General features: G+C 39.0%; 1 protein-coding gene across 2 annotated transcripts; it reads left to right on the top strand.

Moving 5' to 3' along the window:
- The first annotated feature begins 5,764 nt into the window (after positions 1 to 5,764).
- LOC117277932 (phosphatidylinositol 4-kinase alpha 2-like) lies at positions 5,765 to 11,491 on the top strand. Of its 2 annotated transcripts, none has more exons than XM_033657368.2 (3): positions 5,765 to 9,159; positions 9,298 to 9,493; positions 10,718 to 11,491. In XM_033657368.2, the coding sequence occupies exons 1-3, from the start codon at positions 9,047 to 9,049 to the stop codon at positions 10,757 to 10,759; spliced, it is 351 nt and encodes a 116-aa protein (XP_033513259.2). In that variant the 5' UTR covers positions 5,765 to 9,046; the 3' UTR covers positions 10,760 to 11,491. The 2 variants fall into 2 exon arrangements, with proteins under 2 accessions (XP_033513259.2, XP_033513264.1); XM_033657373.2 differs by having other exon boundaries at positions 9,561 to 11,491.
- Positions 11,492 to 12,843: the final 1,352 nt, after the last annotated feature.

The following is a 12,843-nucleotide window of genomic DNA, read 5'->3' as shown; positions in this document are numbered from 1 at the left end:
GTCCTTGAAAATAAAACGGGATATGAAAATTCAACACTTTTTGAACAACTGCCACACTGGGCTGCTTGTTCAATTACACAGGCGTTGGAGTTCCTCACACAAGCATACAAGGGTCATCCACGGGTTATGGCTTATGTTCTAAGGGTGTTGGAGTCGTATCCTCCTCAAAGAATAACCTTCCTCATACCGCAACTGGTGCAGGCCCTGAGATATGATGACGAGGTGTATTTTACTGGCTAGCAAGTCAAAGAGATGTACTCTTGGAAGTTTATGTGTTTACTTTTGCAAAGGCACCAGTTAGTTGGAAGTCTACTTTGCAGTCAACAGTTGCTTTGTCTACAACAGAGGCAGAGTACATGGCTATTACGGAGGCTGTGAAGGAGGCAATTTGGCTTCAGGGGTTGCTAAAGGAGCTTGGTATTGAACAAAAAAATATTACAATTTTTTGTGATAGTCAAAGTGCTATTCAATTAGCGAAGAACCAAGTTTATCATGCAAGGACGAAGCACATTGATGTTCGGTATCATTTCGTACGAGAAATCATAGAAGAAGGTGGAGTCACGGTGAAGAAAATTCATACTACGGAGAACCCTGCTGATATGCTGACAAAAGTGGTGACTGCGGTCAAGTTTCAACATTGTTTGGATTTGATCAACATTGTTGAACACTAAAGATTGAAGATGAAGACACAACCAAAATTTGTTATTGAGAGAAAATTGAAGATGTGGAATTTTGCCAAGGTGGAGATTTGTTGAAATTGGCAAAAGTACCACATCGGTGGATGACAATTTTGAATGAGAATTTCACCCTATAAAAGGAGGCCTAATGTTTAGGATTTAAATACACCTCTCATTTGCCTTTTATCTTCTTAAGGCATTTGTATCTTCTCTCTTTAGTATTATTTCACTTGTAATTTTGGAGTGGAATAAAATATTGATTGTGTCCGAGGAAGTAGGCAAAATTGGCCGAACCTCGTAAATTCTGGTGTTCTTTTATTGTTGTCTTATTGTCTTGTTTATTATTTAGTGGTTGTCATAATTTTTGGTATAGTAGTTGTGACTCATTCACACTATATACATTTGGCTTCCGCAACAATTGGTATCAGAGCCAAGGTACTGTCTAAGTATGCTCTGTGGTTGCAGCATAGTCTGATCTTCCACATCAGAAAAGATCTATCTTGGTAACTGAGTCAAGGTTCTGTCTGAGTATGCTCTGTGGTTGCAGCTTAGTCTGATCTTCCACACCAGAAAGGAAATAATCTTGATTTGTGTCGTCAGCTACTAAATAATATTTGTGTCAAAATGAGAGACAGTAAACAAGAAGAATCTACATCAAGTGTCAATAATACGTCATCGTTGGCATCTTCGCTTATGACAAGAATTGTGTCAAATGCGAAATTTGCGGTAGAAATTTTTGACGGGTCAGGACATTTTGGGATGTGGCAAGGCGAGGTTCTAGATGTTCTTTTTCAACAAGGGCTAGATCTTGCCATTGAAGAAAAGAAGCCAGATGTTATTGGAGAAGAAGATTGGAAAATTATCAATCGTGTTGCTTGCGGTACCATTCGATCCTACCTTGCTATAGAGCAGAAATATCCATACACAAAGAAAACTTCTGCAAGTAAATTATGGAAAGCACTGGAGGATAAATTTTTGAAGAAAAACAGTCAAAATAAATTGTACATGAAGAAGAGACTGTTTCGCTTCACCTATGTTCCTGGTACCACAATGAATGAACATATCACCAGTTTCAATAAGTTGGTCACAGATTTGCAAAATATGGATGCAACTTTTGATGATGGTGACTTGGCCTTGATGTTGTTGGGGTCACTTCCTAATGAGTACGAGCACCTTGAAACTACTCTACTCCATGGAAATGACGAAATTTCTCTCAGAGAAGTTTGTTCGGCTTTGTACAGCTATGAACAAAGAAAGGGAGAAAAACAGAAGGGCGGAGAAGGAGAAGCACTAATTGTGAGGGGTCGTCCTCAAAATCAAATGAGGACTAAGAAGGGAATATCCAAGTCGAGATCTAGACCCAGCAAAGATGAATGTGCCTTTTGTCGAGAAAAGGGGCACTGGAAGAAAGACTGTCCGAAGTTGAAGAATAAGGCCAGACATAACAATGGAAAGGCCATTATGGATTCAAATGTAGCTGATTGTGATGATTCAGACTTCTCATTAGTTACAACAGAGTTATCAACATCATCAGACATATGGTTGATGGACTCGGCTTGTAGCTATCATATGTGTCCCAACAAGGACTGGTTCGTGAATTTTCAAGAAGGAGAATATGGAGTCATCCACACAGCGGATAACAGCCCTCTTACCTCATATGGCATTGGTTCAATAAGATTAAGGAGCCATGATGGAATGATCAGAACATTAACAGATGTTCGATATGTACCGGGTTTGAAGAAGAATCTCATCTCTGTGGGAGCCCTAGAATCAAAAGGGTTCAAAATCATTGCAGAAAATGGAGTGATGAGAATATGCTCCGGTGCACTAGTGGTAATGAAGGCCAATCGGAAGAACAATAACATGTACTGCTATCGTGGTAGCACAGTTATTGGGACAGCAACAGTGACATCCAGTGATGACAAAGAGGCAGAAGCAACCAGGCTATGGCACATGCGCTTGGGACATGCTGGAGGAAAATCCTTGAAAGCTTTATCTAATCAAGGATTGTTAAAAGGCGTAAAGACTTGCAACTTGGAGTTTTGCGAGCATTGTGTCAAAGGGAAACAGACAAGGGTTAAATTTGGTATAGCGATCCATAATACTAAAGGCATTTTGGATTATGTACACTCTGATGTTTGGGGTGCTTCCAAAACACCTTCATTGGGTGGGAAGCACTATTTTGTAACCTTTGTTGATGATTTTTCCCGAAGAGTGTGGGTGTATACAATGAAGAGGAAAGATGAAGTGTTGGGAATTTTTCTCAAATGGAAAACGATGGTGGAGAATCAAACAGGCAGGAGGATCAAGTGTATTCGCACAGACAATGGAGGTGAATACAAAAATGATCATTTCAATAAGGTCTGTGAAAATGATGGCATCGTCCGACACTTCACTGTCAGAAATACACCACAACAGAATGGAGTGGCAGAACGTATGAACCGGACTTTACTGGAGAAGGTACGGTGTATGTTGTCCAATGCTGGCTTGGGCAAAGAATTTTGGGCTGAGGCAATTACATATGCATGCCACCTCATTAATCGTCTACCATCTGCTGCTATTGATGGCAAGACACCATTTGAAAAATGGTATGGAAAACCTGCTGTAGATTATGACTCTTTGCACGTGTTTGGCTCAATTGCATACTATCATGTGAAAGAGTCAAAATTGGATCCGAGAGCAAAGAAGGCTATATTTATGGGGATTACTTCTGGAGTCAAAGGATACCGCTTATGGTGTCCAGAGACAAGGAATATTATATTCAGCAGAGATGTTACCTTTGATGAATCTGCCATAACAGATAAGGTGACAGTTGAAGATGTCAAACAAACTGGTGGTGCATCAAAGCAGGTGGAGTTTGAGGGAAAATTTATTTTTCCTACACAAGAAGCAGAGGAGGAAACTCATGAAGATTACCCTCTGGAAGAAGAGCCAGTAGAAAGGGAGATTCCAACTCAGGAACCTCGACAACAACTTGAATCAATAGCAACCAGCAGGCCAAAAAGGACAATAACGAAACCTGTTCGTCTTATAGAGACGGTTGCTTGTGCAACCTCAATTGTAGCTGATGGTGTTCCTACCACTTATAAAGACGCAATCCAAAGTTCAGAAGAAGATAAGTGGAGGATTGCCATGAATGAAGAAATGCAGTCCCTTCATCAGAATCATACATGGAAATTGGCCAATCTCCCGAAGGGAAAGAAAGCAATTGGGTGCAAATGGGTATTTGCAAAGAAAGAAGAATTTCCTAACCAAGAAGATGTTCGCTACAAAGCAAGATTGGTGGCCAAAGGAGATGCTTAAAAGGAGGGAATTGATTACAATGAAGTATTTTCTCCAGTTGTAAAACATTCCTCCATTAGAATTATGTTGGCTTTGGTAGCACAGTTGGATTTGGAACTAGTTCAGATGGATGTAAAAACTACGTTTTTACATGAAAACTTGGAGGAGGAAATCTACATGAATCAGGCAGAAGGATTCAAAGTTGCTGGAAAAGAAAATATGGTATGCAAACTTGAAAAATCGTTGTACGGATTGAAACAATCTTCTAGACAATGGTACAAGCGATTTGACAAGTTTATGTTGCGGCAAGGGTACAAGAGAAGCAAATACGATCATTGTGTGTATTTGCGCAAACTTAATGATGGTTCCTTTGTATATCTTCTCCTATATGTTGATGATATGTTGATAACTTCCAAGAATTCGGAAGAAATTGATAAGTTGAAGATTCAACTGAAGGAGGAGTTCGACATGAAGGATCTGGGTGAGGCAAAGAAAATTCTTGGCATGGAGATAATAAGAGATAGACGTTCAAAGAAACTCTGTTTATCTCAGAAAGAATATTTGAAGAGAGTACTACAGCGTTTTGGCATAGATAAGAAGACTAAGCCAATTAGTACGCCACTTGCTCCCCATTTTAAGCTAAGTACTACTATGTCGCCAAAGGATGAAACTGAACAGGAGTATATGTCAAGGGTACCATACGCAAATGCTGTTGGTAGCTTGATGTATGCAATGGTTTGTACGAGACCTGACATTTCACAAGCCGTTGGAGTTATTAGCAGATATATGCATAATCCAGGAAAGGAGCATTGGCAAGCTGTGAAATGGATTCTACGGTATATTCATAGTACTGTAGATGTTGGGTTAGTTTTTGAGCAGGAAGGCAATCGGTCTGTAGTTGGATATTGTGACTCAGATTTTGCGGGTGATCTGGACAAACGAAGGTCAACTACTGGTTATGTGTTTACTTTTGCAAAGGCACCAGTTAGTTGGAAGTCTACTTTGCAGTCAACAGTTGCTTTGTCTACAACAGAGGCAGAGTACATGGCTATTACAGAGGCTGTGAAGGAGGCAATTTGGCTTCAGGGGTTGCTAAAGGAGCTTGGTATTGAACAAAAAAATATTACAATTTTTTGTGATAGTCAAAGTGCTATTCAATTAGCGAAGAACCAAGTTTATCATGCAAGGACGAAGCACATTGATGTTCGGTATCATTTCGTACGAGAAATCATAGAAGAAGGTGGAGTCACGGTGAAGAAAATTCATACTACGGAGAACCCTGCTGATATGCTGACAAAAGTGGTGACTGCGGTCAAGTTTCAACATTGTTTGGATTTGATCAACATTGTTGAACACTAAAGATTGAAGATGAAGACACAACCAAAATTTGTTATTGAGAGAAAATTGAAGATGTGGATTTTTGCCAAGGTGGAGATTTGTTGAAATTGGCAAAAGTACCACATCGGTGGATGACAATTTTGAATGGGAATTTCACCCTATAAAAGGAGGCCTAATGTTTAGGATTTAAACACACCTCTTATTTGCCTTTTTTCTTCTTAAGGCATTTGTATCTTCTCTCTTTAGTATTATTTCACTTGTAATTTTGGAGTGGAATAAAATATTGATTGTGTCCGAGAAAGTAGGCAAAATTGGCCGAACCTCGTAAATTCTGGTGTTCTTTTATTGTTGTCTTATTGTCTTGTTTATTATTTAGTGGTTGTCATAATTTTTGGTATAGTAGTTGTGACTCATTCACACTATATACATTTGGCTTCCGCAACAAGGGAAAGGCTCTTCTGCAAAGGTAGATAAATTCAACCGATACCTCTTGCTATTAAAGCATCTATTGCACCTTTCTCTAAACACTCTTATCTGGTCCTCTTCCTATAAGCATACTGTGCATGAACTCCAAGTCGAGAAGATTTATTTAGGAGCTGCAAATTTCAAAATTCAGATAATTAAAGCTATTGACCAATACCACTGTTATACTATCTCAGTTTTTTCTTTCTGCAATGTTTATGTTTGTTGCATGGATAACCATCCTTATCTGGAACAAGATCCTATTTTTCCTTATCAGGTTGAGGAGATCCGTTTATCTGTTATCTGTATGATTGACTTTTACTACTCTCTCTCTCTCTCTCTCTCTCTCTCTGTGTCTCACTCAATCACCGTTTATATTGGTGACCATATTTTTGAAGTCAATAAATTTTGTGTTTCTTGTAACTATTCCACCTCATAAATTTGTGCACATTCTTACAAGTGGTGAATAGTTTTTGTAACTTTGTATTAATAATAAAACCAGCAAAAAGGAGCTGCTGCAAAAGTTACAACCAAAAGGAAGACATTATAGATTGAGTTACTAATCAAATCGAGCATGGTGTCAGGGTCGGAGACATGTGCATTAGCCATGCTACACCAAAAACTATGCAAGAAAATACATTTGTGTTTGATGTTGATAACTGTCCTTTCTATCTTTGAACACACTATTGTTGCTTTCTTTCCATATACACCATCATACCGCAGCCGATATAGTATATACCAAATGATATCCGAAGCCCTTTGTATAACTATCCTGTGGCAATCTTCCAAAAGGTGAAGTGTTGTTTCTGGCATACACCAAACATGCCCAAGATGTTCAAAATAAGATCCTAAATTTGAGAAGTGAATATACAGTGGAGTTAGATGGTTGATGGCCTCAAGCTGCTCTTCACAAAATACACCTGTTGCAAAGTTGAATATCCCTCCTCTGTAGATTGCTTTGTTTCAGACACGCTCCTTTCAATACTAACCAGGTGAAACACTTCACTTTAAGAGGAGCCAGCCCCTTCAAGATTGGTTTCAAGGGCCAAGGGATGATTCCAATGGAGTTATGGGTGAGGATAGAATAGGAAGACTTAACTGAGAATAAGCCTTTTGAATACAAATTCCAGCAAAGGAAGTCTAGGAAAGAAGATGCAGGGAGCAGCTGTTGAGAATGTCTAAAAGACATAATGTAAAGCCCCGTGAATTTCTATAATTAATTCGGGCTAAATTCGAGCTTAAGAATGCGATTTAGATTAAACCCGAGCTGCACAAGATTAATTGAGTGAAACAAAGTCATCAAACTCACTTGGAAAATGTAAAACTACAAAGGGATGAATGCTCTGACTAATGTGCATGGGAATAGGTGGAAGGAAACCAAGGAACCAAGATAAGCAAAGCAAAGGAACAAGAAAAATGCCTTCAAGTGGTGTACGCCAAGGATGGCGCAACGCATTACCAAGGCGTCTGATGCCCCCAGCTGCCACAATGTTGGCAGTGAATCACGCCTAAAGCGCCAAAGTTGGCATCCATAAAATGCTGAAGGAGCAGGGGCGCGTGCGAGGGGCATGCACCGTGTTCCCTACCACGAGCTTCACTGAAGCCTTTTAAAGGCAATTATGGGAGAGAAAGTTTATTATTTGTTTGCTGCAAGTCTTTAAGGTTTAGAGGGAAAGAGGAACTCTCCACCATAAATGCAATTTTGTGGTGAGAAAGAGGAACTCTACACATTGGAGGGCCTACGGAGAGGTAGAGGTAGGCCAAAGAAGAGGTGGGGAGAGGTGATTAGGCAAGACATGACGCAACTTCAACTTACCGAGGACATGACTCTTGATACGAAGGTATGGAGGTCGAGGGTTAGGGTAATAGAGTAGGTAGTCTAGAGTGTTCATAATGATAGGATTGGCACGCAGTCTCGCTTTCTGTCAATAGTAGGTTTTTATGACTAACCGTTGTTTTCTTTCATTGTTGATCACCTTACCGTCTTATTGTTTTTATTCTGCTTTTATATGATTTTTTGGTACTGTCCCTTGTCTATATTTTCATTAATGTATTGCTTATTCTTTCCTGAGCCGGGGGTCTATTGAAAACAACCTCTCTATCCTCACAAGGTAGGGGTAAGGTCTGCGTACACACTACCCTCCCCAGACCTCACAGTGTGGGATAATATTGGGTATATTGTCGTTGTTAGTGAGAAATTAGTACTCTCTGGTAGATTTGGTCCATTAATTGCCTCTCTTAACTCTCCAACTACATGAAATTTATAGATTCTTCAAGAATTTCTCAAAGGCATTCAAGAACTCTAAGTCTTGAAAATTCTAAGGTTTGATAAAGAGATGATCCCTTGGGACTGAATAGATAACATTATCCAAAACAGAGATGATCCGTTGGCATTGGGATACATGGGAAGCAAATCTAATACACTAGTGCTGAGCACCACTCTTCCACCCAAAGACAAGTATTGTCTATTCCAGTTTGACAACTTCACATTTCTCTAGAACATCCCCTCATATGGAAATAATATTTGATTAACCCCAAGAGGGAGACCTAGGCAGTAGGAAGCGATCCGATACTACAACCCAAAATATTTGCCAAAAAATGAATATTTGGGACTGAATAGATAACATTATCCAAAACAGAAGGCCTGCTGACAGAGGTCGAGAAACCTTTAATACAATTGTTTGCATAGGGGTGACCATCATTCTGCTCAGACCTTCCATAACCAGAATGAAGAGGAAAGGGAAAGGGAATGTCTTTGTCTAAGACCCTTTTGCGAACAAAAAACAACCATGTGGAGAACCATGGTATCAATGATTTCTTTACCTCTGATGAAAGCCAATTGTTGTTGTGAGACTAACTTACTTATGATACCCTTTAATCTTCTTGCAAGTAATTTGGACAAAATTTTGTAAAAGCTGCCAACCATACTGATAGGCCTAAAAGCTTCAGTTATTTTGCCCCTCTTCTTGAGAACTAGTGCAATAAAAGATGCATTGAGGCTTTCTGAAACTACGCATGCCCTTGGAAAAAAGTCAACGCACTTAAGACTTCCCAGCAATGTTGATAGAATCCCATAGTAAAACCATTTGGGCCTGGAGCTTTGTCGCCAACACAATCTTTAATTACCCCATAACTTCGTCCTCTAGAGAAGTGGTGAATAGTTTTTATTCTTATTTTGGTGCTATGTTTCCCCTTATAACTCTCAATATCTATGTGTTTTTATCTTCAGCATGCTGCATTTTTGGCCCTACTTCCTCTTGTAAGATAACGAATAATTGACTGGTTCAATGAAAAGGCCCGTGATGTGTTACAGAGAGTTTGATTTCTTTGGCAAGGTCACATCTATATCAGGTGCACTCTATCCACTTCACAAGGAGGATCAAAGAGCTGGCATTCAAAGGTAAAGTAAAATGTATGCGGAGATTTAATATTGTATGGTTTTCTTATTTGTCAACAAAATATTGTATTTTTGTCTATGTGTTATATGCCTTTGGATATTTGTCTATCTTGAAACAAACTTCATATTTTGATTGACTAGGGAGTTGGAGAAAATTGAGATGCAAGGAGATGATCTCTATCTACCTACTGCTCCTAATAAAATCGTGAAAGGGATTCAGATTGATAGTGGAATTCCCCTGCAATCAGCTGCCAAGGTTTCTATTATGATCACATTTAACGTAGCAGATCGAGATGGAGATCAAAATGACATAAAACCCGAGGCCTGTATATTCAAGGTAAGATTGGGCGATATAACTGTATTTTCCTTCAAGTGTCCTCTAGTTTTATATATTTTTATTTCAGGAGAAAGAAACCTGCCTATGGTCTTGCATTCCTGCCACGACTTTCCTCCACCAGTTCATTCCCTTTGGATGGTTGATTGACTTGAGAAGTATCAAAGAACAAAATGAACCTCATTGAAAATGTAGCCTTTTTCATAAGTGATGATAGTGGTAATTACTAGATAGTAGGGCCTTGGTGAGTAGGGTTACCCGGTACCTATGTTGGTAGGAGGTGGCAGGTACCCGGTGGAATAGTCGAGGTGTATGCAAGTTGGTTGTAAAAACCACCATTGTAAACGACAAAAGATACCTGCTCTAGTTTGAGTTGAATGTTCTGTTTGACTTTTTACTGCTGTAGGGACTGGTCATGATTTTTATAATAGAGTGAAATATATGATCTCTTCATTGCATGCCACACTGATGCACAAATAGGATTCTCACCAGTAAAAAGGGTAGGAAATTGTTATGTTCAACGGGTATTGAGATGGGTGGTGAATGTGATGGTCTCAGGCACATTGGAGGCTTGAAAAGATGAAAACAGGGGCTATTTTCAAGCATGGAAAACAAGTAACAAGATAACAAATATAGAGTGGGGTTTTAATACTTCTACTACTACTTCTCTCAAAAAGATAATAAAGTGGGGTTCTCTTTTTAAATCAATGAAAATTAACTCTGGACAGATTCTGATTCTTGTGCGTTTTGAATTTAGACCTAGGAAAAATCATTCCATTAGAATGGTTTTGAGAAAGGATAGGATGTGTGGTTGTCTTTAGGACTGAGGAATCTATTAAAGAAATTACCAGATGATGCAATGATGAATTTGGAAGGAAGAGGAAACAGAGATAATTTTGTAACCTCTAGCAGTGCTCCTATATCCCTATGCATCATAACGTAAGATAGGAACTTTATATAGAATCCAATTTAGCACAATCAGCTGAATTGCAGCAAATGTGATATTTATAAACTCCAAAAATCTAGTCCTACTCCAACAAGTATTCTATAAAACAATCAGAAAGTTATTCAGACCAACTATGAAAATAAATTGAAGCTTAGGAATATTTACCAAGAATTCGACAAACTTTTTCATCCGTATTCGTTTCTCACGTATCGTAACTGTACAATTTTTCCAGTGACCGTAAGGGCTGTCCCTCGAGTTAATATTTTATCAATGTTGTGCAGAAACCAACACTGCCACAAGTTCTGTCAGACTTCGGTGAATAAAGACCAGTAGCAGCCTCATGTGCAGTCACGTGCAGCTAAAACAGTCTGCTCCGGCGATGCATCAGTCCCACGCGCCGGAGCGTGACCCCTTTTCCGGCGACTTCCAGACTTCCATCCTTCATCTTCTAGGTTGCTTAGCCAGTTCGAGCACGCTTTAGGCACTTTCAGCTTTCTCAGACGAACAAAACTACCTTTTGCGGACAATCTCAGTCTCCATTCGGCCAGATCTAGTTTTTATGGTGACATATCTACCCTTTTCTTTACTCTGGGATTCGACTGAAGCCTGCATTTCCCCAGAATGAGCATTCTGTTTTTTTTTTCCAGTGAATATCAAACCACTTTCAGACTACCAACTACTCTCCGGCGAACTTTTCCAGTAAAACTGATAGTGTATTCCTGAATTTACACTCTGATCAGCTTCCTTGGGTATCTCTTATGGATATTTGCTACTTTTGTGTTAGAAGTCTCTTCAATCCAACAATATGTCGCTTGGTTTTGATGTTTTTGGTTTCAAAAGGGAGCCCCTGGACTTAGCATATTATATTGCAATATGGGCATTCTCACATTGAGCGTTTTGCATGTGTGGATTTGGCTGATCTATTACCAGCTACTGTGTTTTTGACGATAGAAACTTAGGTATTAGGGAGTAACAAGAAACAAAATGTTGTATCACGATCAAATGGAGAATATGAGTACAGAACTCTATGGCACAGCGTACGTGTGAGATTATGTGAATATATCATCTTTTGACTGAAATTCGATTGAAACATCCTACACGGGGCAAAATTTTGGTGTGATATTCAGCTGCTCTTCACATCTATTTCAAATCCGGTGAATCATGAAGGAACTAAACATGTTGAGATTGACTGTCATTTTATTTGTGAGAAGAAAAACTTGATTTTCAGTGGCCACGTGAAGGCAGAAGATTAACTAGTTGATTTGTTCACAAAGTTGTTGAATGGAACTTGTGAGAAAGTATGGGAAAAATATATTATTGATCAATCAATTATAATAAAATGAGCCATATTTATACAATACATATCCCGTTCCTATTTCATGTGGGACTAGAACTAATTACATATTATTTACATAAGTATCTAACACTGCCCCTCGAGCCGGTGCATACAAATCTTATGTACCGAGCTTGTTACATATGTAACTAATACGAGGACCAGTGAGAGACTTTGTAAAAATATCTGCAAGCTGATCATTCGACTTCACAAACTTTGTAGCAATATCTCATGAGATTATCTTTTCTCTGACGAAGTGCCAGTTAATCTCAATGTATTTAGTTCTCTCATGAAACACTGGATTTGATGCAATATGAAGAGCAAGTTGATTATCATACACAAGTTTCATCTTGTTGATCTCACCAAATTTCAACTCCTTGAGCAAATATTTGCTCCAAACTAGCTCACATATTACCATAGTCATTGCTCGATATTCTGCTGCTGCACTAGACCGAGCAACCACATTATGTTTCTTGCTATCTTAAAATACCAAAGTACTTCCTAGTAAATACAATATCCAGATGTAGAACGTCTATCAGAAGCTCATCATGTCCAATCAGTAGCTGAGTATCCAACGATCTGCTCATGGGCTCGATCCTCAAACATAATTCTTTGTCCGGAGTTGATTTTATATATTGAAGAATGCGGACAACTGCATCCCAATGACTATTGCAGGAAGAATCCAAAAACTGACTCACGACACTCACATGAAAGGAAATATCAGGTCTAGTCACTGTGAGGTAATTTAATTTTCCAATGAGCCACTTATATTTTGCAGGATCGCTAAGAGGCTCCCTCTGTCCTTGCAGAAGTTTAGAATTCTGATCTATAGGAGTGTCAACATGTGTACAACCTGTCATTCTTTTCTCCTCAAGAATGTCAAAGACATACTAACGTTGTTAGATCATAATACCTGAGCTAGACTGAGCGACTTTAATACCCGGTAGAATTTTAGAAGAACGCGAGTAGGGCAAGTTTGGATTGACTCACTAGCTTATTTAATATCATTTTTAGGTTTAAAAAAATGCCCGAAGAATGGAGGTGGAGTACGATGATTCCATTGTGTACAAGAAC

Source organism: Nicotiana tomentosiformis, chromosome 2 (assembly GCF_000390325.3).
Source record: "Nicotiana tomentosiformis chromosome 2, ASM39032v3, whole genome shotgun sequence".
Taxonomy (NCBI): Eukaryota; Viridiplantae; Streptophyta; class Magnoliopsida; order Solanales; family Solanaceae; genus Nicotiana; species Nicotiana tomentosiformis.
This window is presented reverse-complemented; position numbering and strand designations above follow the sequence as displayed.